This window comes from Besnoitia besnoiti, chromosome VII (genome assembly GCF_002563875.1).
Source record: "Besnoitia besnoiti strain Bb-Ger1 chromosome VII, whole genome shotgun sequence".
Classification (NCBI taxonomy): domain Eukaryota; phylum Apicomplexa; class Conoidasida; order Eucoccidiorida; family Sarcocystidae; genus Besnoitia; species Besnoitia besnoiti.
The window spans coordinates 2,960,905-2,985,512 of record NC_042362.1 but is presented as its reverse complement, the minus strand read 5'-3'; the positions used below and the strand labels follow the sequence as shown (position 1 = coordinate 2,985,512).

The following is a 24,608-nucleotide window of genomic DNA, read 5'->3' as shown; positions in this document are numbered from 1 at the left end:
CACGTTTCATCTCCACTCAGGCGCAAGCTGGTATTGAGGTGATGCTTGAGGCAGCTGGCACAGGCGCAGGATCACCGAGGTATAATCCGGAAAGACGCACTGTGGGCTGCCGTTTTTTCCTTTCTTGTCTCCGAAGATTCGCGCAGATGCCTGAGATGCCTGTTCTAGCTTGCCTTTCACGGGCAAAACGGGGCACTCGCGGGCACCGTGCCTTACGTGTGTTGTCGCCTGCTCTGTGTCATCAAGCCCTACGGGCCCGGGTGTCAAGTCGTGCAGTGCGTTCTGAACCTCAGTGCACTCTTGCCGTCTACTGTCGCGCTGAACGCTGCAAGTTTTTCTGACAACCTTGTCCTTCCTTGGATACTCCCGTAGCTTCAAACGTGACTCCTGTTGCATTTCGGCGCTTGCGAAGGAACACTCCCACTTTCACGGAAACCGCGGGACTCCTTTCTCGGGTGTGGCGTGGCCGCGGCTGAGAAGCCGCCAGCACAAGTGAACAGACTGCAGACGATCACCGCCGCTGCGCATTTCTTTCCGCAGCTCGCACTACCTGTGCCACAACTCTCCACTGATGCAACCACGGGAGATTGCCTGCATGCCTCATACGCATCACCTAAAATACTCCCCCGTGATGGCGAAGCTGAGAGCCGCGCTGCCAACTTTGCGTCGGTCCGGCTACATAGAAAATGTCTGGTACTTGGGTGTATGACTGTGTGCCCGCTAGTTTTCTTTAACGATGTTTGAATGCACCAAAGCATGCATACACATGTGCGTAGGTCCAATATATAATAGCAAGTGTTTTTTTAGGTTGCCAGTGAAGACGAATAAACGCTCTGGCGGCGCATATTCACATGTGCACCGTTGCACCCTTTCCGCTACCACGTGGCGAATGGAATCTTGGAAATCAGGTTCAGATCAGCAAGGGAGGGAACGCGAGACTGAAAGTCAGTTTTTCGCAAGAATCGCCAAGTACGAAGAAACAGAAGCATCCCTCTTGTTTTGACTCTCTGACGCGAACGTCCGGTATGCCGTCACGGCAAAACGAATGGAAAACACAATTTTTTGCGAAGGACGGCACAAGAAAGGAGTGCATCCGAGGGGTGAAACATCGTCGACCACAGGTTTACCTACGAAAAAGACATCCTCGCTTGAAGTGTCTATGCACTCCGCATTTGACGCCGCTTGCCAGAGAACCAGATGTCCGCATCTTCGATACAGGGAGTGCACTAGGCAAGCACACGTGAAAAACTTTCCTAGACAAGAACGAAGAGAACCGACAGCGAACAGACAAGCGAAGGCATTCCCGATTTACCTCCTCATCAAAAACAGGGACGTACTGCAATAGGCACACGCCCAACGAGTTTAGAGCTTCGTGGAGAATGCACATAACATATACACATTGGTGCGTACAAAAACGTTTCGAGATCCGCTACTACACATTCGGGTGATTAGCCCCCGAGCCAAGACAGAGACAACAAGACGAAAAACACTCCCGAGCTTGCTTCCTTCATTAGAAGGGTGATTCTCTGTATTTCGTGGAGACGCGGATCGTTGAAAATGGATCACACATCCACCGTCACGCTGAAACCGTTCATTTTCTCTTCTTCTTTCTGCGCTCGTCGTCCTCGTCAGAATCCTCTGTGCGCCGCTTGCGATCCTCTGGGAAAAGACACGAAATCAAAAGTCCCAGGGGGGTCGCCTGAATTTGAAAGCTTGCACCGACAAATCAGACATTCTCTGCTCTTCAATTCCACAGAAGTTCGCTTCTGTTCGCAGCCGGCCGCATGCTCGCGTAAAAATGCATCGATCCTTCCATGCACCGGCATAGTCCCGACATCCATGCACAGCCTCATCGCACCTTCCACGCAAACGGGAAGCATAGATTTGCATATATACGCATATATACGCACATGCATGCTTGTGTGTAAATATATACATATATATATGCTTTCATGTGCAATTATGTGGCCTTCATACAGTGCCCCTCCCTTCCTGCGCTTTCTGCTGCGTCTACCTTTCTTCGCACGCTCCTCGAGCTCGTCCCAGCTCAGGCCCTCTTCTTCGTCCGAAGAGACGTCGTTGTACTCTTCGTCCTCGTCGCTCTCGTCGGCGAGCGACTCGTCGTCGTCGCTGTCACTCGAGTCGTCCTCAGAAGACCCCTCCTCTCCGTCTTCCTGCTCTTCGCCGCTGCCCTCATACTCGCTCTGCGTTGGAACAGCTCACACCGCCTCAAAGCTGAGCTAAACCGAGACTAGCCAGACGCATCCAGGACTCGAACCCACAAGCATTCGACCTCCTACTTATATACAAATATATATATATATATATATATATATATACATATGTGAATGTGTATATATGTACATGAGCCCGTGCCGATACAAGTATGAATGTCCATCAATGCACGAAGGCGACAGCTTGATCTGGCGCGCCACCGCCGCGCTCAATACACACTCCTCCTCTCTTCAGGGGCTCGACTCGCGGGGGTTGCCAACGAGCACGCCGCCCAGGAGCTCGACGTTTGCCCCATCGCCTCCAAACGCTTGGATGGCCTGCTGCCTCTCTGTCTGTCTTCGCCTTTCGAGGTTCGTCCCGTACAGGCACCACACCACTGCATGCGCGCCTTGCCTGCGTGCGGCGGGGGGGTCTCACCTCGCTTTCAGACTCTGCGTATTCCTCGTCGTCGTCGTCTTCATCTGTGTCGCCCTCCTCGCCCGACGGACTGTCGTCACCTAAGAACATCTCGAAGCCGCCGGCCTCCACGAAGCCGTGCGGGTCGTCGCGAATCTGCTTCAAAATCGCGTTCCAGTTCAGGTTCTGCTTGCCCTCGTACCACACGATCTCGAGCTCGTTCAGCCAGCGCTGCACGCGGACGCAACAGAGAAAACCCAAAAGATGAAGCTCCACGTGAAAAGCGGCGAAGAGAGCAAAGAGGCAGCCACACCCAGAGAAAATCCGCATGCGTCTAGAGACAAACAGCAGCTAAGCGTGCCGAAGCCGAACACGACGCAGAAGGCGATAAGGAAGTTGAAACTGCGACAGCGAAGAGAGAGCGAGACGGAGAGGACTGCGCGCCGTCCGACAGCCTACCTTCAGGTTATCCAAAAACTCGATTGGAACCAAGTCAATTCTCTTGACAGGCTTCGTGTAGTCCTGCAAACACAACAGTCCAACAAGCCGAGTCGCTGCTTGTCAAGCGTGTCACAAAGCTCTTCCATCAAAAAAACCCGAAAAGGCTGACGCCGGAGAGGCGCGCGGCACTTCCCAGCACCCAACTTCCGCCTCGCACCAGAATGTGCTCACGTATCCTCGCAAGCACACGATCACATATACCAAACTATATATATATATATATACAAGTATAAGTAGCCTGTCGCTGACATACAGCTTACACTGGACACTGTGAATCCGGAGTGACAGCCACTGCTGGTTTGGAATTTCCACGCTGGACGGAAACGACCACGAGGTCGCTGGCTGCGGACTCGGGCTTCACCGGTGCTTCAGAGGCGCGGCGGCAGTGGAGACCCAGGTCGCGGCGCGCGGCCTACCTGGAAGACGAAGATGACGTCGAAGTTCCGCAGGCCGTGCGCAACGCGCTCGAAGCTGACGAGCTCGATGTCTTCCAGCGGCAACACGAACGGCGGCCATTCAATCAGGTGCACCAAACAGTTCGCCGTCGGCAGAATCTCGACGTTGCTCTTCATCGGCACACCTGTGAAGCGCAGCTCCCTGAAGAGGAAAAAGCAGACAGAGACCGAAATCAGGAGACACGCGTGACGGTATGCGACGACGCGCGACACTCCCCGCGGGGAACGCCTGGCGAGCCTCACGCGACATCAAGGCCTGTCAAGGGGTGTGTAGAACTAAAACCAACCGCCGCCTTCTTGGAGACGCATCACCGTGGGTCTGAACCAGTCTAAAAATCCGACAATTTACGCATGCGCAGAGCCTAGGGTTTTCTTCGAGCGTCATCCATTCGAAAGCGCACGTGGTTCGCCTGCGTACCTGTACGGCAGATCGAACTCGACTTTCGCGATGTCCTCAACCTGTTGAACGAAACGCTTAAACTCGTTGTTCAGCTTCCGCTTCAGCTCGCGCTCGCGCATCTCGTCCTGAGTCTCGTCGGGGTCGTGGAACGAGCGACTGAGCGGACCAACAGACAAAAAAAAGACGCGAATACGTGGAAAACGAAACATCTGCGCTGCCATACCGCATTCTCTCACCCAGATGGAGGCGGAGGGGGAGGGGGGGGGGGGGCACGAAGGCATCTTCATAGCCTGCGTATGCAAGTATATGTACACATATGTATATATATATATATATATGTATGCGTGTGCGTATGTATGCATGATCGGGGCAGGCTGCTCACAAGCGCGCGTCTTACTTTCTGCGGTTGTCGAGGTCGTCGGTCTGCGTGCCGGCCTCGGTGTAGAACTGGACATCCTGCGTGCGTTTCTTTCCGACCATGATCGCGGACTTGAGATGGAAGTGAATCAAGACGATGAGTTCGCGCTCGCAGGGCTGGAACATAGCGTGTTTGATGTTGCTGTAGGTGATGTCGACTTGATCGATCTGACCGCGGGTGTTCACTGTGAACCGCAGTCCGTTGGTGTGCGCCTCCAGCGTGCCGATGAGCTTGCGCATGCCTGGCGCGATGTTGGGTCGAATCATCAGGTCCTTCAGCAGGACGCGGCGCCCGGTGCGGTTCAAAATAAGCTTATCTTGCTCTGTCATCTCTCCCGCGACGTCGTCTTCCAGCGCCTTCTGCTTCACGCGCTTCAGCTGCTCCTTGATCGTCCGGAAGATCGCTGAAAACCGAAGGCGATTCCGACTCACATACACTTCTCACTCCCTCATCCGGCATGCCCCGCCGCCCCAGAACGCACGTGCATGCCGAGTAACTGAAAATGAACGCCCAGGGCGACTCTGCTGCCGCGCCCAGCTCGGCGTTCCTGTCGCACTCGAGAGCAACCGGCCCCCAAACCCCCAAACGCCAGTCAGGCGGCTGATATCCAGTCTCCGCGCGTCTGGTGATTTGTCTCTTGCTTTCTCCCCCCCTCCCCTGCGCCGCTCTGCCTCCATCTATATGATGCACGTTCCTCATTCGGAGTCGCAGCTGCGTGCTCGGCTCCTTCACAGGCCCTGGCGGTGATGGTAAGTATCTACCCGCGACTTAACCGATCTGTTTTCAGTGCAGACGGCTTTCGGATTCCGCCCAGCTTCTCACGTTTCCCCCGCCTTGCACGCATGCATCAATCTCGTCTCAAGAGGCTGCACCGTCGCAACGTCTCTGCTCACTCTGGAGGTGTCTGCCGTCTTCACTTTTAAACATCAGCTCCTTGATGAAGACTGTGTCAGGGCGCCCGGAGAGATCCGGCAGCGGGTTTTCCTCGCCCTTCAGCGTCAAAGTCTGACTACCTGGGACCTGGAAGTTCACGCGCAGCACGAAGAACGGCGATCGGTTTTTGCCTGCAGCCGCGCCGCCAGACGCGTCGCCGCCCTGCGTCTCGCTGCAGGTCACGTTCTTCACCGTCGAGAGATGGAAGGGCAAGTGAGAGCCGTGAATCGGAACGAGTAGCGACTCCGACTTGAAGTCCACGTATAGCTGCACGCGCAACACGCAGACAAAAAAGAAAGCCAGGCATGCGAACGCGCGAGAAGTGCAGCGCGAGGCGAAAACACCGCCGGTACTCAACGCCGCCCCTGCGCGCCTCACCGAGGCGCAAAAGAAGAGCGAAGGACAAGACACACAACGCGCAAAAGGGCGGCGACCATGAGACAAGAGACAACGCGCCCCCGATGAACCCAGATGCCGCTGAACCACGGACGCTAACCAACTCAAGATCTCCGCACACACGCAGACTCGCGCAGAAGCGGAACCCCGCCTGACGCAGTCCCCGCCCTCTCTGCAGGGCGATAGAGAGAGCGTCGAGCGAGGTGAGGTCGTGACAGAGGCGGAGAGAGCGGGAAGGAGACAGCGCGAAGCTTTGACGCAGGAGCCTCGCCTTTCCAACAGCCCTGCGTTGAAAAGCTGCGCCATCTAGCTTCTCGCCGACTGCAGTTTACCTTGTTCGTCTTGAGGTCGCGAGGGAAGGCCTCGGGGCTGGCGAAGCACTTTATATCTTCCATCTTCTTCCCCTCTTTCTTCTTCCGCTCCAAGCCGCCGCCGTCTTTCTCGTTATCGAAGCGAAGACGCAGCTGCTCTGATTTCTTCTTCCTCAGCTGCCGCTGGCGCTCGTCGCGCTCCTCCGCCTCCTGCTGCGCGGTCGCCGCCTGGGAGCCAGTTCGCCGCCGCAGTCTGGAATAATCACGATAAGTAAACGAAAATGCTGGGAAAATTGTAGAGGCGACGCAGAAAACCGAGGCTGTGCTTCACTCGCGGAGATGAGGGAAAGAAAGGCGCATCTCAGAGGCAGGTCGTCAAACTGGAAACGCGCGCGAGAGAGAACAGGGGAAGCACGGGCACGTAGCGGACAGACACCAGCAGGAGGACGGCACAGTCCAGAACGCAGCGCAGAAGCGGAGAAACGAACCGGTTCAAAGAGGAGCCCAGACACCCCCCCGCGAGAGGGGCGAGACAGCGTTCGGCGCGAGCAGAACGAAGCGACATTGAAGCAAGCCGTTGTGAAGTCCTCACCTGTCCTTCAGGATGACGGATTCTGCGTTGTTCAGAATGGTTGCCGATATGGCACCGCCGCCCGCCGCGGTCGATTTTCGCGACTCTCCTTTCTCCTTCTCTTTGTTCGACTTGGATTCCTTATGCTTCGTTGAACTTCCACTCTTCTTCTTTTTCTGGCCCTCGTCGTCTTCGCCCTTCTTCACCTTCTCTTTGCTCTCCTTCTTCTCCGAGAATGAGCTCTTGGTCTTCTCCTGAGTCTTCTCCTCGGCGTCCTCCAGCTCGTACGAGACGTGACGCAGAGTCTTCGAGATGCCGTCGGTAAGAACTGAGAGCAGAAAGGAAAGCGATACCCAGCAGGCTGCGGAATCGCCTCAGAGGAGAATAATTGAATCCGGCAGAAAGCGCTGCCTCGGCCTCCCGCGTGACTCTGTTTTGCATCACCCCGAACAGACACACACCGCGCGCGCTGCCACGCGCATCCGCTGCCGCGACACGGAACCCGCGAAACTGAGAAAACGCGCTCAAGAAAAAGACGGCAGCTGCAGCGAGACGCGCAGCTCCCAGACAAGGTCTTAGAAGAGGTATTCCGGAGGCGTCTATGCTTGCGCGCCGCGCCAGCTGCTTGCGGATCCTCCGCTCTTCCTCTGCTGCCGAGTCTTTTCAGCTGGCTTCTTTCCCTCAGAGGACAGTGCGTTCCCTGCATGTCGGCGTTCGATCCTTGCCCCCTGCCTTTTCTCTTTTTCGTGTCATTCCTCACCGACAGGCGCCGCGCCCTCCTCCTTGGGCAGGAGCACGGTGTCCGCGAGCCAGATGGCGTACGTCTTCCCCTTCGAGGTAGTCAGATGCGAAAACCCAACGGTGATGTTGAAGATCATGCCGCGCTCAACCAGCGTCCTGCGCGCGAGCAAGCGACAGCGAAACAGCCACAGATCTTCGTGAGAAACTCGCGCTCCCCGCCACGGACACGCGACTCTACTCTATCCGCCTCCATCATGCACTCCCGCCTCAAAAAGCTACCTGAGCCTGCGAAAGCGAACCCCGTAAATACGTCAACAAATGTAGCGGTAGCCGCGGCGGCGGGGAGGGGGGGCGCCGAAGCGCGGCTGCACGCTGAACGCGCTCTAGGCAAAGTGTGAGTGCGCCTGCCGTCTGCGCAGGAGTGGAGATTCGAGGTCAAGTCGAGAAGAGACGCACGCTGGCGCAACATGCAGCCGCGCCCTCGTCGTGGTGCGCTCAGTAAGCAAGCGACACACTCAGATCCTTGTTCGCGTGCCCTCCGTTGCCTCAGCTTTCTGCCTCTCTTTCGCCGTCGTCCGGCAACGAGCCCGCTGCTGACTCACTTGGTGTTTTTCGGGTTGAGCACGAGAGAGTTGGAGCGGTACTCGATCCCCATGCAGTGTCCCGCCATCTTAAGGAAGTGCTCGCTGAGGCCGGGCTTCCGCGCCTCGATGTAAGCCCGCGTGTCGGCGTAGATGCCGCTGAACGAAGCGCCCGGCTTCAGCAACGAGATCACGTGTTGCAGCAGTTCGAAGGTGAAGGAGTACATCTCTTTTTGCTCCTGAAAACGAGAAAACAGCAGAGAAAACCGAGCTGAGAGGCGACTCAGGGGATGGACTCGACTCTCCCGCGGGAGATGCTGACCCCCTCTCTCGGCGGCAACGCCGCAACCTCCGGGTGACGCGACGCGCGGCTCGCCTGTCCTCGCCGACTTGACTTCTCACCTTCGTCCCGTTGAGGAGGAGCGTGCGCGCGAGCGCCGCGCAGAGCTCCTTGTACTTGACGCCGAGCGAAATGATGATCGCACCTTCGGTCTGCGAGAGATTCGCCGTCGTCGGCTGTGCGGACGCGCGCAAGTCGAAGGCCTCCCCGCTTTGCACGTTGCTGTACAGGAGATCCACCTCGGCAGGGTCGATCTGCGGACAAAAAAAAAGCGGAGAAGATATAAAAAAGCGGCGCACAGCGCGACCCGGGTCGCGCGCTACGTGCCACTGGGTCGGAGAAACAGACAAGCCGGGCGCTCGACGGCACTGAAGAAAGGAAAGAGAGAAGGGTGCCTGAATGAAACCGCAGCAGGAAGACTGCGAACTTGCAATCCCCCGAAACCAAACCCCCCTAATCAACCCTTCCTCGCGTACATTGTGTCTTTCTCGGAGTTTTTCGACTTGCTTTCCGTCCTTCAAGAGCTTCTCAGCGAGGCCGGCAATCGTCGCGTGCGACTCGTGCTGCTCGTTGTCGAGCACAGTCTCGATGCGGTTCACGATCTGCGTCTTCATCATCGCAACGGAGACGATGCTGGCGCTGCGAATGTTCTCCTAACAAGCGAGACACGAAGTCCACAGAAAACAAACGCGAGATGGAAACAACACATGCGCCTCCAATGCGTCGCGGAAAACCGCGACAAGAGAATAAAAGATACAGGAAATCGAGTGCAGAGACACACAGACGCGGGCAAGCGGAAGACGAGAGCCAGAAGCCGGCTGCAGACACCGCCGAAGACGGAGACAAAAGGCGACCAGCTCGAAGCATAAGCCGGCGCGCATGCAATGACGAGGAAAGCCCCTATGAGAACGGGAAACAAAGCGAAACAGAAGCGAACATTCAGTACTCAAGGCCTGTAGGGTCATCTCCCGATCGCCCGACTTCCTAGGTGCAAGCTCTCTTCCCTTGCGTGGCAGACGGGTTGCTGCTCTCTCCTCTTTTCTCTTTTTTCTTCTCTGAATTAGAGTTTGGGGTTTCGACTCACAATCTCCACAGGCGTGTGGACCGCCATGGTGATGACGACGCCGTCGTCCACGAACTTGGATTTGTTCGCATCCGTGAACTTTTTGAAGAAGGTCTCAGTCATCTGCTGCGCGAAGCCCTGCTGGGCGTTTGACGACTGGAGGCACCCCAGGACCACCTGTAGCCAGAGCCACCGAGACGCAGCGAAAGAACTGAATAAAACACACGAAATCTCCCCCCGCGACCCCAGACGAGACAGAGAAGGCGACACACGACATGGCGGACAAGGCGCGAAGGCCCAAGGAGCCGGAGCCCCTGAAGCCCGCGCCGCCCACAAAGGCGGTGGCAGCAAAGGGAGACAGGCACCGACGAAAAGAGAGGGAAAAAGAAGACGCCACGCCTCGATAGCGGCGTGTCTTCTGCGTGGACGCACGCGGCTCGAAGCCCCTCGCAGATGCCTCGGTCTCAGTGTTGCTTTTATCCCGCAGTGCTAGCTCTCAGCGCGCTCTAGCCTTCTCTTGCTCCACATCCCCGCTTCCTCTTCCTCTCCCTCCCGCTCTCTCGCTCGCCCTCTGGAGCGCATTCGAGATCTCGCTTCACTTCTGTGGATGCCTTCTTCTCCGCTTGTCCCCATGAGACGATTCGCATTTCTGTTCGCCTTTCGAGATTTTGGCCTTCCACCCGGTTGGCGCCCAGCCGTCCGCCCTAGATCCTTAATCTTACTTACATCTTCTGGGGCCTTTCCTGAGGTCGTGGCTTCCCGCGTAACGGCTTCATTGATGCTCCTCACTGCGCCATCGATGCCGTCAGGGCCGCTCCGCGACAAGAGGGAGATGCCTTCGCGGCAAGTCTCGATCTGCCGCAGGTGCTCGAGTTTCTTCGGACTCGTCAGCACCAGCCACTCGCCTGAGCGCGTGAAGACGAAGAGCGTCTCGGGAAACTGAAAGCCCGTCAGCCACATCCTGAGAGAGAGATGCACACAGACGAAACCGCGGAGGTGCCTTCTGCTTGGCATCCCTTCCCGAGCCGAAAAAACGCCGCGCCTCCGCCGGCGTGCGCCACTGCCGCGGTGCCGTCGCCTGTTGGGTGCACACGACGCGCGAAACGCGTGGACAGAAGACCGGCAGCAGGCAACGTAGCAAAGAGTGGGGATCAGCACAGAGAAGGGCACGGCGAGAAGCCTCAGCCAGCATGGAGAGAGGAGCGCGGCATCCTGCAAGCAGGCGGTGGAGGGGGGCTCGAGGCCCAAACATGGGGAGCCATCCTGTCGCCCGCAGGTCGGTCTGCTCCTTCCGCGTAACGTACTGCATTTGCTCGGGTTTTCCTTCCTCTTCTTCGTTGGCTTTGCCGACGAGAATCGCGAAGATGTCGACGCCCTCCCACGGGTCGCCCTCCACTGCGTAGCGACTGTTCCAGTAGTTGAACAGTCGGTCTAGCTTCTCCTTCACGTCTCCGCCGTCTATTGTGACCGTCCGCACACTGCTGCCGCCTGCTTTCTCTTGCTCGGCCTTCTCCTTCACCTCCGGCGGCTTCACACTCGCGCCGTTCGTCACAGCGCCTTCCCCCGGAGCCGGCGAAGAAGGCGCCGCCGCCGGAGACACGGTCGGAGGCTCCGCCTCGGGCTCGCGCTTCATCTCCATGTTCGGCAAAAGCAGCGAAGAAGAGGCAGCGGGCGGCGCGGAGGCCGCAGGCGCGGCGCCGTTCGCCGCGTCTGTCATGTTGTTTGGAAGCGGAAAAAGTGAGCAGAAACGAACAGACTACAGGCACGCGAACTGAGAACGCGGATTCAGACAACGCAGAAACGAAGTGAGACGCCCCGAAGACGGCGAGGGCCCGAAGTGAGTCGGAAGAAAAACAGGCTGGAATGATGCGCGAATGGCGACGTTACAAGAGAGACGAGAAAAGGCCAGAGAGAGAGAAGAGCGGCATTTTTCCTAATCCCTCTCGATAGGCGCGCAGAGAAAAGAGAGCGGGCGGGACAGTGGGATGCTAAAAACGACGACAGTAGATGCAAGTCGAAAAACGAGCAGGGGAAAAGACCGCCACTCTGTTGTTTTCAAGTTGGTAGAGGGCTTTGGAATCGGGGGAAGGGGGGGGGGGGGGCGGGAGGAGGGGTAGGAGGCGAGCGACTCTGCCTTTTCCAGTCGAAAAAACCGCGTAAGTGACAGAAATGGAGACCTAGACACAGGACCTGAAGCGAAAGCCGCGTTAAACAACGAGGAAGCTTGACAGACGGGCACTAGAAAAAGCGGCGCGCCAGCCAGGCGTTACGGACAACTGGCTTGGGGAGAGAATGCGGAGCGGGCTTTAGGCCTCGCTCACACAAAAAGCCGCAAAGGAATAACGAGAACTTTGGGGGGAACGGAGCGTTTTTCAACGCCTGAAAAGCCGTGATGCGCACAGAACAGGTTAAGGCAGAGGACACTTGGGCATCGACGCCGAGAGACAAGCAGCGGAGACAGCAGTCGTCGGGCGGACTTCGCTGGTGACAGGTGGCTGCATCGAAGGAGAATACAGGGACAAAGGGTAAGAGAGATCCGAGCCGCGGATTCGGAGGAGCGGGCGAAATCACCTTAAACAATCCTGAACACGCGCGGAGACCAGGCAGGGTGGCAAGGACTTCGCCTCGTCCTGCCCGCGAGAACAGAGGCGGGAAGAAGTGAATACGGAGAACGCTCATGAACCAAAAATTTGGCTGCACAAGAGGATGAATGAGGGAAAAACTGGAGAAAAAGCAAAGGCCGATGGAGCAAGAGCACAGGGAAAAGAAGCGTACGGGGCCGGCGAAGGACAAGCTGAGGGAAAGCACATCCTTTCTTCTTGGGGGGTTGCCACCTCGTTCCGGTTACGCGAGCAAAAAAGAAAGCGCGGCTTCGCTGTGGTGTGCTGGAACAGTGTCCGCCTGCTGCATGCGCGTGCATCGAAGGGCGGAGGCTGCACGTCGAAACCGAACAAGACGGGAAATAGCAACACACACCCCCTTTGCCACAGAAACTTCGACATCGGCGTCACAGAACAAGCGTAACACGTCGGACGAACAGGTGGAGGCCTCGCGCTTCGTCTCGTCTGCTGCAACGGTCAGCACCCTCGCGTCTTGCGAAGGCTGCGGCATCCTTCCGAAAAATGAAGGCAGGATTCAGACAAAGAGTGCGCTCCAGCAACGTCATTGGAGGGTTTCCACGTGTGTGCGCTGGAGATGAGTCTGTGAAACTGCACTCGTGTGGCTGCTGCCTGACGCACTCAGACGCTGCCTACGCGAAACATCGTAGGCACCCCCGCGCCGTTGCACACAACGGACCTATCGATCTGTCTGCTGTCTTCGGTAGGCAGCCAAGTTCTGCGGGTGTTTTGAGCTAGAGGGCTCTTCACGCTCGGCTATGCTTGGAGCCCTCGGCTGTTTTTAGGTCAGACGCCTGAGCACTGTCTTCGGGGACGCTGTAGAACCGCACCGGGGGACGCCATCCCCATACTCTAGCCACTTCAGCGCGAGAGGAGGAATCGCGCTATCGTGTTGAATTTCACTGTACGGGTGCCCCGGTGCCGACCAGGTAGGCCTGCGTAGGCAATACGCGGGGAGCTTTCGACGAGCTAGCTGCATCGTGCTTCGGAAGCACGCTGCGGTCAGCTTAGGAGCGCGTCTGTACGTTTACCAGCCAGAGTTGTAGGCCGTCAGGTTTTAGCAGCAACTGGGTTGGATTGGCGCTGCCAGCGTATGTATCCGCGCTACCGGTGCCGTACGGCGGTCGCTGCCGATGGAGTTAGACACGCTCACGTGGCAGTCCCCGTAACACTTGACCGCCTCGCATGCCGGACTTGGGCGGAGTACGAGGATCCCTATGCGGAAGGACCACCAGAGAAACGCCAGTCTGCGTTGCTTCCACATGCTGGCGAAACTCCTGCGCAAGAACTGGGAAGCGCGCCAGGGGCTCGCGTGCCGCTTGCTGGGTGCACATCCTTGAGGCAGGCTGCGCTCGTGTGGCAGTGGAAGGCGTTGTGAAGACGCTTCACCTAAAAAACGATTTGTGACGCGATCAGCCATCGTCCTGTGCAGAGGGCTTTCCGCTGCTGCGTGTCTCGTGCAGGGGCGGAAGGCAGGACCTACTGAAGCTGATGCACGTCCTCGAGAGTCGCCTTCCGCGCTTGGCGGATTTTTAGCTCAAGCAGTTTTACACGTACTCAAATGAAGAGTGAGTTCGCACTGCCTTTTGGTGCTCGCACTATCCGTACGACAAGCTTGTCTCAAAACTGGACTCATTGTGTAACACCAGACAGAGCTCGTGCACGTGCTGATTCAGATTTGCCTGCCCCCTAGAGGGTAACTGGGCAGCTGTTTGTCACAGCACAGTCAGAAAAATATACCGTCGGAAAGTTAAAGACTCTCCCAATGAGGAACGCAGTTTGCTTGTCCAAGCCCCTAAACAACTGAAAAAGCAAAACGAATTTTTGAACGCCGCCGGCCTGTGGATCTCAAAAACTTCAGCCATGCCCACGCATGGGAATCGCTGTCTCGTCTACCATACCCTCCGTTCCGGACACGCTTGCGCCGCGGCGGACGGAGCCGGCTGCCTCTGGTGCCGGCGTTCGTTGTCAGAGTCACAAATGAAGAAGAAGTGGCTGTCGTCTTCTCATCATGCTATGCGTCAAGCCACTGGCGAGCTCGCTGACCATGAATGCGCGGCAGAGTCCACTTCACAAACGTATGCTGAGTTCACCACACGAGTCCAAAAAGGCAGTACCTCACTGCCCACTTGCAGAAGGGACCCTAGAACGACTACTTGACGAGCGGAGAGGATGCGTCACCCTGCTCACCGTGAGAAGCACTCTCAGCGAAGCCAGGCCACCACGGATTCGTCGCCCGGCAATGATTCTCTGCAGGTTCGCGCCAGTTGAGGCGACGCACCGAAGAGAAATCCCTGAGGAACCACGAATAGGCGAAAATCCATCGAGGCTTCGTCTCACCGCCTGCAAGCAACACAAACGTGGTGCGTCAATAATGCAGTCGAGACTCAACCTGACGTGCGATCCTTCAGACGGAAATCAGCTTTTTGAAGGGGTCAACAGCAGGTCTCAATCTCGCGATTTGTCGCCGCGGTTCTGTCTATTACTTTCACTTACACTCCTACTTGCAAGAGATCCGCTTGGCGTCGCCTTCCAAACGCAGCTATGCGAGGCATGATGACTGGTCTCTACACGATGGAGACCGATCCTGGCGCACTGGCTCTCATTACCCTGAGAACTCGAAACGCCCTGCGCCCGCCCGATCACCCAATTGAGTTACACCACACGGAGAGTGACTGCGGCGCCTACCGTGTACTCGATCCCTGTGGAGGTTCGGATATTATTTTATCAAGCGGCTCTCGACTCGTTCCTGGGCAGACCGCAGGCAGACAGACACACACGAGCTTTACGGTTTCCTTGCCTACCCCACTTACCGTCACGAGAGCCGTGCCGGAAGGAAGTTCACTGTCAGAGCCAGCCTCTTTGGGTCGCAGCGTTCTAGTTGGCTCTCCGCCATGCGCTTACCTCCTTCCTCCAGCATTCTGGCGAGCGTGGCGGCCAAACGCCTGCCTTTCTCTGCAAGACATAAAACAGTGGCAGCAGTGCAGGATTACACGCCGACCACAAGCGCTGAAAAGGGACAACGCACTATGTCCCCGGGATGGGCTGAGACCCCTGTCGCTCCCGCACTCCCTCGCTTCGCCCTGTCTCGCGGATGCTGGGAATCTGACACTGGAAGCTAAAAAAACAGCACCACCGTGATTCGCTTAGTGCGAGCAGAGTGCGCGACCCTTCGCAAGCTAAGACGGACTCCTACCAGCCGCCGCAGCACATGGCTTACCTTTGTCGACCTGGTATATAGCCGCCAACTCGTCTCCATCCAGTCGAAGTCTAGCTGAAAACATACACGACAGAGCGCAGCCTACCTAGTCTATAGCTTTACCGAGCAAGTGTGCAGTCTAAAAACGATGCCCCCCCTCTCCCCCCATTGCAGATTGAGGTATCGTACCTCCTCCCACAGCGAACGCGCCTGCCATCGTCGGTCGTGGTCAGGGCGGCTTGCACCGCGGCTACGCTCAGCGATCGGACTTACCTGCCATGTTTCGGATCGCTTGTTCCATGTCGGCACCGTCCTTGTCCGCTGCGGATTGTGGAACAGAAAACGATCAGACACCAAATGCAGTTTAGCGCGGAGGATGCGTTGGGCTCTGAGGCGCCACACATACAATGCTACACGCTTCTTGCAGAGCTCGACTCGATTCGAACTGGAAGAAAACACAGCGTACCACAGTGAGATCGTGTTGCGTTTTCACTTACGGATGGGCACACGTCGCCTCCGGCCGCGATTTCCTGCAGTCAGGTCAGATGCACCAAATTGTAGGGCGCAATGAGCGAACAGGGGTCGCGACAAATCTTTTGTAGACGCTAGGGATTTCTGTGCTTCGGTGCGTCCCAGTGGGAGAGCGACTCGAAGTTACCCCCCATGTCCGCGTTTGTTCGTACCTGCCGAAGCTGATTTGCCGTTGCTCCCCTTCTCATCATCATCACCATCATCGTCGTCGTCCTTGCCGCCGCCTGAACCGCTTCTGCGTTGCTTGGAACCGCCTTTGTCACCGCTGCCTTTGTTACCGCTCTTGCGTTTGTCACCATCTTTGTCGTCGTCCTCGTCATCATAATCCTCATCGCCTCCCTTTTTTTTCCCCTTCTTATCGTCGTCATCGTCGTCATCCTTGCCGCCCTTTCCTTTCGCGCCCTTCTTATCGTCGTCATCGTCGTCATCCTTGCCGCCCTTTCCTTTCGCGCCCTTCTTATCGTCGTCATCGTCGTCATCCTTGCCGCCCTTTCCTTTCGCGCCCTTCCTATCGTCGTCATCGTCGTCGTCATCCTTGCCACCCTTTCCTTTCGCACCCTTCTTATCGTCGTCATCGTCGTCATCCTTGCCGCCCTTTCCTTTCGCGCCCTTCTTATCGTCGTCATCGTCGTCATCCTTGCCGCCCTTTCCTTTCGCGCCCTTCCTATCGTCGTCATCGTCGTCGTCGTCATCCTTGCCGCCCTTTCCTTTCGCGCCCTTCCTATCGTCGTCATCGTCGTCATCCTTGCCGCGCTTTCCTTTCGCACCCTCCTTATCGTCGTCGTCATCGTCATCATCATCGTCATTGCCGCCTGAGACCCCCCTGCCACGATTCTTGTTAGCACTCGGAGAACCCCTACCTCCCACGCCAGCTGTGCCGCCGGTGTCATCGTCATCGTCGTCATCACCGTCGCTACCGCCGCCAGTACTACCTGACACACAAATGGGTCACCGCGCAGGAAACCGGGGCTTGCGTAAGCAACAGGTTAACTGCCACTGAACCTGGAGACCTGCGGAGGAGACATCGCCCGCCTCCCACCCTTCCCCCCGGGTCCGCCAGAAGGCCCGCCAGCCGGTGCAGCTCCACGCGTAGCGGTCGCTGCTACGAAAGAACATTGACAAAGTGCAGAAGAGGATACCTGTCACCGCGTGATCTAGAAAGCACATCGGCGCCCGATTCAGCTCTCTCCCCGCACCGAGCACATGCACAGCCCCCGCACTCCGCAGGGCCCTACCCACTGGGAAACGGATAGCGCGTGTATAGTTCAAGGTCGAAAGACGATTGTGGTGCACATGGGGGGCGCCACCCCCCCCCCTTCCCCCCGCGAGTGTCGATACCGCGTTTCTCACTGCTTACCGCCTGCGGAGTACGAGTCGCTGTCCGCGGCGCTCCTCGGTCCAGCCGCGTCCCCTGACATACCTACGGGCAAAACAGAAGGCCCCGAGGCAGCGAGGAATCGGCACCATTTGAAGGAGGAGATACAGAACCCCGCACACAAGAATCCGTGCACGCCCGCAGCCGCCACCGAGAAACCACCGCGCAGCTACACGCGAACTACTTCGTGATTCGCGCCGCGCCGCTTCGGAGAGAATGAAGTTGCCGGTTGTCTGTATCGACCCGCAATTCGCTGCCTCCGGACACATGCACGGTCTTACTGGTCGGCCGCGGAGGCGGAGGCGGAGGCGGAGGCGGAGGCGGAGGCGGCGGACTGCTGGGCTCGCCTGCAACAGAAACGGAGGAACTGTGCCAACGCGCGCCAGTGCCTCTCCCAATACGGCTGCGATGGAATCAGGCGAAACAGTCGAGTGGAGGCTAACCGCCGCCTTCCAAAGCGACACGGCACCAAGCAAACAGAATCTAACAGAACCACGGGAAGCAAAGGCTGACTCTCCCCGACGACTGAGTTGCTAGTTGACGGCAGCACGCGCTGATAAGGCACCCAGATACAGAGACCGGTTGCTGCGCTTACTTGACATCATCGGCACCGGCGCAGATGGCGCAGAATACGTTGGGAATGCTGAAACAAAACGAGACATCACACGCATCAGGAGGAACAATACCACTCCCACACTGCAGCGCCACTTTGCGCATTCTCGCGGGAGGCAGACACACGAGTCCGTGACAGCCCCGGCAAGGATCAAGGCAGGCCTCAATCGTCGCTCCTGGCGCAAGTCGCTCTGCAGCACCATCTCTCGGTGCCTTCCGCACAGTTCATCCGCCAGAGGGAAAGAAGACGCGCGCCTAGGGTTTATGTTCAACGGCCATTGAAGTCGCACGACCGAATCAATTAGTCTGACAGACTGACCACCCCCTCTGCGTCCTCACCAGGCCTTGGGTAGTCCGGATAATCCGGCCCTGAACACAGAAGCAACACCAGGAGTCAGAAGAGCCGAAGTCAGCGCCGTAGCGCAACTCGTGGATCTGATGCCACAGAGGAAACAACAGGATTCGCAGCAGCCTCCAGGCCGTCCTCCAGCAGACGCGCTTGTGGCGCAGGTGTGCTCGCCCCAGCACCTCCACACGCGACTTGTGCGACGGGCACGATACCCGTTGCAGAAGCCGAAAGCTATGCTGAAATTAACTCATTCCACCGCGGCGCGGGTAGCTAGTAAGCACAGGGCTGCTGGCCAAGCTCACGCACATCAACTTGTGATTAACGCAATTAGCCACATTTCTGAGGCCGCGCGAGGTCAGAGAGTACCGCCCACTGGCGCCGAGCGACTCGTTTGGGAACAACAGAGTTGACACAAGCACCAACCCCTAATCCCGCGAGAGATGCAGAGTGCCGACCCTTCACGGAACAGAGAGAGCAAGGGACTCGAGGACAGCCCCCTCGATCGTACCCGAGGGAGCTTGCCCGGGCACGACCCACCCTCGCCCTGCTTCCTGTCCTCTCGCGAACCTCGAACGACTCTGCCACTCCGCGAGGAGAGAAGGAGGCCAGCGTTGCAAACAGAAACGCAAAGGGGACAGCTCCGCAGTGCCGATAGACAGTCTCCTCCGGTCCCTCGAGGCTAGCGACTGGATCCTTCAGACTCACTCATATCATAGGAAGGAGGAGGTGGCGGGGTTGGAGGCAACGGGGCTGCATAACACAGACGGCATCCAAACGAGTCAGCCCATTTGGCGTGCTACACAGCTAAGCATACTCTGCACTGCATCGGGCAGCAGAAGCGGCGCCGCCCTCCAGCGTGACGGTCTCCACGGAAACGGGTGGTGTAGCCGTTGGCACATCGACGCCACGTTGTGGCGTTGTACGACTAATTTCAGCGTGTTAGCTAAGCTCTGTTGTCCTCCCGCCCTCCACTGTTCAGATTCGCGCCGGGTTGTTGCGACACGAGACTGCAAAAGCGTCCAGTGTGCTACTTAGGCAGGGTCAGCAGCATTGCAGTCTGTAGCAGTGGCCTCCGCTAGCACGTCTTTGGCGGCTCACCAGGCATGTCGTATCCTCGACGGTAACGGAAGTCGTCTGACGAGCAGCAATGGACACAGACGTGATGTGTTTCCGTGGCAAAGTGTAGGGTCTATCCGATGGATGGGCGACGCTCTCTCTCGAACCAGAAAAAGGCGAGTGTTCCACTACAACTGGTGGACTGTGTACTCGAGGGCATGCCACCACTGCTCTTCGCTACTGACTCTACTCGTTCAGAAAGCTTCACTTGAGCCACTCTCGTCAAACATGTCGGTCCCTGTTCCTTACAGCTGACACTCTGTGTCCATGCCCCGCGCTCCGTCGCGCAGAACTTCTCAAGACGCCCGCTGCGGACGACACGATGTCTCGGCTTACCCGCATCCTGCCTGTAGCCCCCATATGCGCTTCTGTTCTGTCCATCGTCGTCGGTTCCATTGTCGTAATTGTCGTCCCGGCGGAAGCGAGAGAACGTTGACGGCCTTCCGGGGGCGCTGCGCGTCGGACGAGAAAGGGCGCTTTCGTCGCCATCCTGGTCGTTGTCGTCTCCGTCGCCCTGAGACCTTGCTTGGCTGCGCCCTTGCTCGTCGCCACGGCGTCGCCTGAACCCCAGCGAGCGCTCCTCCTGCTGGTTCTCCTGAGGCTCCCCGTCTCGCCCCGCTCCGTGCCGCTGTCCATCGTGGCCGTCGCCGTGTTCGCCTCCGCCGGCGCGGCTGTCGTTTCCATTCGCGTGGGGGATATTACGGTTGGCACCCCGCTCGTGGTCGTCGCTGTCTGTTCCGTGGGAGTCCCGGGCTCCGGTGTGCGCGCCTCCGTGAGCTCTGCCGGTCTCGTGGTGGCCTTCGCTGCGACCGTCCTCGTCGCGCCTGTCTCCACCGTGCCCTTCGCCCCCCCCTTGCCTGTTTCCCTGTCCCGCCTCGCCGTGCTGGCCTCCGTGAGTGCTGTCGCCTCGGGTCTCTCCATGGCGCTGGTCGGCCCCGTGGTCGCCGGAGTGTCTCCCCGCATGCGCACTGTCCGGGCCTCCCTCGCCGCGTCTCTCATGGGCGGCATCCGTTCGCGGATGCCCTGTGCTGTTGTTCTTGTCGCCGTGGTCGCCGCCACCATGCGTGGAGTGGTTCTGCCGCTCTACGTGGCCTGTCGCCCCTCTGCCGCCCTCGCTGCGCTCCTCTCCATGATGCCCCTCCGCAGCGGCACCCCCGGGTGCGTGCTGTTCATGAGCCCCCGCGCTCTCGCCCTCTCCTCGCGCATGCCCATGCTTTTGAGCCTCCCCGGTCGTCTCTCCCTCACTTCCCTCCGCCTGCCGCTGCCGATGACGCCGCCTGCGCCTGCGGCCTCGTCTGCCGCGCTCACTCTCACTCTCCTGCATGTCCTCATGGTCGGGGTGACGACCTCCTCCCCCATGGCCATCGCCTCCAGGACCACCCTTGCCGTCCTCGCCCTCCCGCTTCTCACTCTCCTTCCCCCCCTGGCTTTCCTTTCCATGCTCAGCCACTCGATTAGACTGCCCTCCATCGTAACCAGTATCGCCCTGCCCTCTCCCCCCACGACGACGCCTCCCCCGCCCGCTCTGGCTATGTTCCGCGTCGCCCTCGCCATGCGACCGCCTCCCCTGGTCATCTCCGTGTCTGCCGTCCTCGTGGGCTTTACGACCATGTCCCCCATCGCCTCCGCCTCCCTCGCCGTGCTTCGCGCCTTCATCCTCCTTCTTTTCCCCATGTTCCTCTCCTCGCCCTCTCCTCTCACGACGACGCCTCCCTCGCCCGCCACGGCTATGTTCCGCGTCGCCCTCGCCATGCGACCGCCTCCCCTGGTCATCTCCGTGTCTGCCGTCCTCGTGGGCTTTACGACCATGTCCCCCATCGCCTCCGCCTCCCTCGCCGTGCTTCGCGACTTCATCCTCCTTCTTCTCCCCAGGCTCCTCTCCTCGCACTCTCCTCTCACGGCGTCGCCTCCTTCGACCGCTCTGGCTATGTTCCGCGTCGCCCTCGCCATGCGACCGCCTCCCGTGTTCATCTCCGTGTCTGCCGTCCTCGTGGGCTTTACGACCATGTCCCCCGTCGCCTCCGCCTCCCTCGCCGTGCTTCGCGCCTTCATCCTCCTTCTTTTCCCCATGTTCCTCTCCTCGCCCTCTCCTCTCACGGCGCCGCCTCCTTCGACCGCTCTGGCTATGTTCCGCGTCGCCCTCGCCATGCGACCGCCTCCCCTGGTCATCTCCGTGTCTGCCGTCCTCGTGGGCTTTACGACCATGTCCCCCGTCGCCTCCGCCTCCCTCGCCGTGCTTCGCGCCTTCATCCTCCTTCTTTTCCCCATGTTCCTCTCCTCGCCCTCTCCTCTCACGGCGCCGCCTCCTTCGACCGCTCTGGCTATGTTCCGCGTCGCCCTCGCCATGCGACCGCCTCCCCTGGTCATCTCCGTGTCTGCCGTCCTCGTGGGCTTTACGACCATGTCCCCCGTCGCCTCCGCCTCCTTCGCCGTGCTTCGCGACTTCATCCTCCTTCTTCTCCCCATGCTCCTCTCCTCGCCCTCTCCTCTCACGACGACGCCTCCCTCGCCCGCCACGGCTATGTTCCGCGTCGCCCTCGCCATGCGACCGCCTCCCCTGGTCATCTCCGTGTCTGCCGTCCTCGTGGGCTTTACGACCATGTCCCCCATCGCCTCCGCCTCCCTCGCCGTGCTTCGCGACTTCATCCTCCTTCTTCTCCCCATGCTCCTCTCCTCGCACTCTCCTCTCACGGCGTCGCCTCCTTCGACCGCTCTGGCTATGTTCCGCGTCGCCCTCGCCATGCGACCGCCTCCCGTGTTCATCTCCGTGTCTGCCGTCCTCGTGGGCTTTACGACCATGTCCCCCGTCGCCTCCGCCTCCCTCGCCGTGCTTCGCGCCTTCATCCTCCTTCTTTTCCCCATGTTCCTCTCCTCGCCCTCTCCTCTCACGGCGTCGCCTCCTTCGACCGCTCTGGCTATGTTCCGCGTCGCCCTCGCCATGCGACCGCCTCCCGTGGTCATCTCCGTGTCTGCCGTCCTCGTGGGCTTTACGACCATGTCCCCCGTCGCCTCCGCCTCCCTCGCCGTGCTTCGCGACTTCATCCTCCTTCTTCTCCCCATGTTCCTCTCCTCGCCCTCTCCTCTCACGACGTCGCCTCCCTCGCCCGCCACGGCTATGTTCCGCGTCGCCCTCGCCATGCGACCGCCTCCCGTGTTCATCTCCGTGTCTGCCGTCCTCGTGGGCTTTACGACCATGTCCCCCGTCGCCTCCGCCTCCCTCGCCGTGCTTCGCGCCTTCATCCTCCTTTTTCTCCCCATGTTCCTCTCCTCGCCCTCTCCTCTCACGGCGTCGCCTCCTTCGACCGCTATGGCTATGTTCCGCATCGCCCTCGCCATGCGACCGCCTCCCGTGTTCATCTCCGTGTTTGTTACTCCTGTGAGTTGTGGTCCTGCTGTGGGGATCTCTGTCTCGTTCATTGTTTCTGTTGACGTCTGTGTCGTGCTTGTGGCTGCGGGAGTCGTCGGGATCTCTTTCTCGCTTGCGGCTGCGTCGACTACGATCTGCGCCGGATGAATGAGCCTCCTGACTGTCGTGGGAACGGCTGCTGTCTTCATCACGCTGCCGGCGGCGGTCTCGTGTCCTGCTCGCCTTGCTGTCTCCATCACGGTGGGAGTCAGAACCGCCTCGTCGCCCATCTTCGTGGCGACGGCTGCTGCTGCTCCTATCGACTTGACTGTCGCCGCGGTCTCCGTCGCGGTGTCTCTTCCTGCTGCGCCTGCTTCCATTATCCCTGTCCTGCTGCCGGCCGCTGTCGCCTTCACTGCGGGAGCGGCGTTTTCGACTCGCGCTATCGCGGCTCCGTCCTCCACGGGAACTGCTCTGTTCCCTCCTGGAGGAGGGGCTCCGGCTTCTGCCGCCCTCCCTCATCGACGAGTTATTGTTTCTGCGTCTCTTCCTCTTGCGTGGTCGCCTGCGTCTTCTAGCACGGCTCTTCCTGCCGCGGCCCTTCCCTGAACACACACGCACACGGAGACGAGAAATGAGTTATAAAATGGCTCAGGTGCCGCGCATCCTCCTCTCAGTGCATGTTCAGTCGGCCTGTGGTCAGGCGCCCTCGAATGCGGGCGCGATCCGTGGTTTGGCCGCGACCGGAGCGCCCCACGCGCGCATTGAGTGTCTCTCTCAGCGCTGGCGTGGCGAGCTCCCCACGCGGATGCCGGCGCAGGGCAGCCTCTCACCTCCAACGAAGGCGCTCTAAGAACGCATAGGCGTGCAAATATGCCTTCAAGCTTATAGACAAGTGGGGGTAGATGTTGACGCAGCACGATGATCGCTGAGAGACGGGGTTCAAGCAGTTATCATAGTTAGGGTTTGGGGTCTAGGCTGCACGAGCGCCATACTAGCTCTCTGTTGGAGCATAGCCCACGATTTTTCGTCTGGCTTCGGAGGCCAGCGAGAATCGACAGCCGATTCGCCCTTGCCAGGGTGACACAGAGTCCAGGACCGAGGCTACAAGAGACAAGCGGCCAGGAGAAAAGACAAAGCCCTCCGCAGGCCACCGCACAACGCATCAAACGCGCTTTCTAGTAGCATCTCATCGAGCGCTACCACCACGCACGGTAGGCAACAGGGGACACATGAAGGGGTGGAGAGCCTCACCAGGTGCGGTTTGAAGGAACGATGGAGCAAGCTGCTTGACGTCCGCTCCCGGAGTCAAACTTGTTGGACGCAGTGAACTCGCCAAGTGAAGCCCCGACAGCGACGACAGCGCGTGCTCCTCTACAGGCCATTTGTCCTCAGAAGAGCGAAAGCCGTACAGTTCGATAAGAGGCGAGGGGCTGCCCAAGTCGGGCTGCAGGATCTGGGCGGCCGCTGAGTCGTCCAAGAGGGCCTCCGAACCCGCTAGCAGAGCGACGACACAGGCTAGCCCAACCAGCCTCTTGACGGCTCCCCGCCCCGCGATAGGGACAGCCCGAAGCGCTACTGTGTCTCTCCGCATTGCGGAGTCGGGCGTTCTAAAGAACGAGAGTTCTTTCTGGAACTCCCCGAAAGACACTCATTGATGCGCAGAGCGCCCTGGCTGCATGCGGCCGGTCAGACACCGCTGCCGGGCCCGTGCGCAGCCAGCTCTGGTCGGGTAGACGAGGTGTCCCTTCAGAAAAACACAAAATGAATTGAAGGTGGAGAAGGGAAGGCTTCCCTGTGTCGTTTGACACACTGCATGGTGCCGGAGCTCTCTGCCGGGCTGTCTCGCCACCCGCTAGGGCTCGAGGCTTAGCGCGGCTATGTCTGTCTCCGAGGCAAGACAAAAGAAAAACGAGGAAGGAGCTCCTCCATCGGAAATAGAGGTACGAATCCCCAGTAGTGGCGCAGTAAAACAATCGCTAGACATTCACTTCGAGATTCCTATCCTGCATTGAATACGGCTGATCGACAGCTATGTGTCCTCCACTCAGCTGACTGCCAGCTCGTTGCGCGCAGCGAGCCAGGAGCGAAAGGTGCCTTGACAACGGGTGAAGGCAAAAG

At 58.9% G+C, this 24,608-nt stretch overlaps 3 protein-coding genes across 3 annotated transcripts; all 3 read right to left on the bottom strand.

The window, feature by feature from the left end:
- Positions 1–1,591: 1,591 nt before the first annotated feature.
- Positions 1,592–11,058, bottom strand: BESB_080280 (putative transcriptional elongation factor; the record flags this gene model as incomplete). Its single annotated transcript, XM_029366390.1, has 17 exons — positions 1,592–1,659; positions 2,015–2,204; positions 2,653–2,862; positions 3,091–3,153; positions 3,549–3,729; positions 4,006–4,143; positions 4,385–4,808; positions 5,299–5,605; positions 6,067–6,298; positions 6,638–6,944; positions 7,377–7,513; positions 7,960–8,177; positions 8,341–8,532; positions 8,755–8,931; positions 9,363–9,518; positions 10,068–10,302; positions 10,646–11,058. 17 exons carry the CDS (start codon positions 11,056–11,058, stop codon positions 1,592–1,594), a joined length of 3,648 nt encoding a protein of 1,215 aa, XP_029217821.1.
- Positions 11,059–14,111: 3,053 nt separating this feature from the next.
- Positions 14,112–23,009, bottom strand: BESB_080270 (uncharacterized protein; the record flags this gene model as incomplete). Its single annotated transcript, XM_029366389.1, has 13 exons — positions 14,112–14,253; positions 14,648–14,708; positions 14,864–14,914; positions 15,180–15,233; positions 15,432–15,479; positions 15,842–16,621; positions 17,047–17,109; positions 17,346–17,411; positions 17,660–17,707; positions 18,016–18,045; positions 18,731–18,775; positions 19,124–19,159; positions 19,478–23,009. The coding sequence occupies 13 exons, from the start codon at positions 23,007–23,009 to the stop codon at positions 14,112–14,114; spliced, it is 4,956 nt and encodes a 1,651-aa protein (XP_029217820.1).
- Positions 23,010–23,676: 667 nt separating this feature from the next.
- On the bottom strand, positions 23,677–24,081 carry BESB_080260 (uncharacterized protein; the record flags this gene model as incomplete). Its single annotated transcript, XM_029366388.1, has 1 exon — positions 23,677–24,081. The coding sequence occupies one exon, from the start codon at positions 24,079–24,081 to the stop codon at positions 23,677–23,679; it is 405 nt and encodes a 134-aa protein (XP_029217819.1).
- Positions 24,082–24,608: the final 527 nt, after the last annotated feature.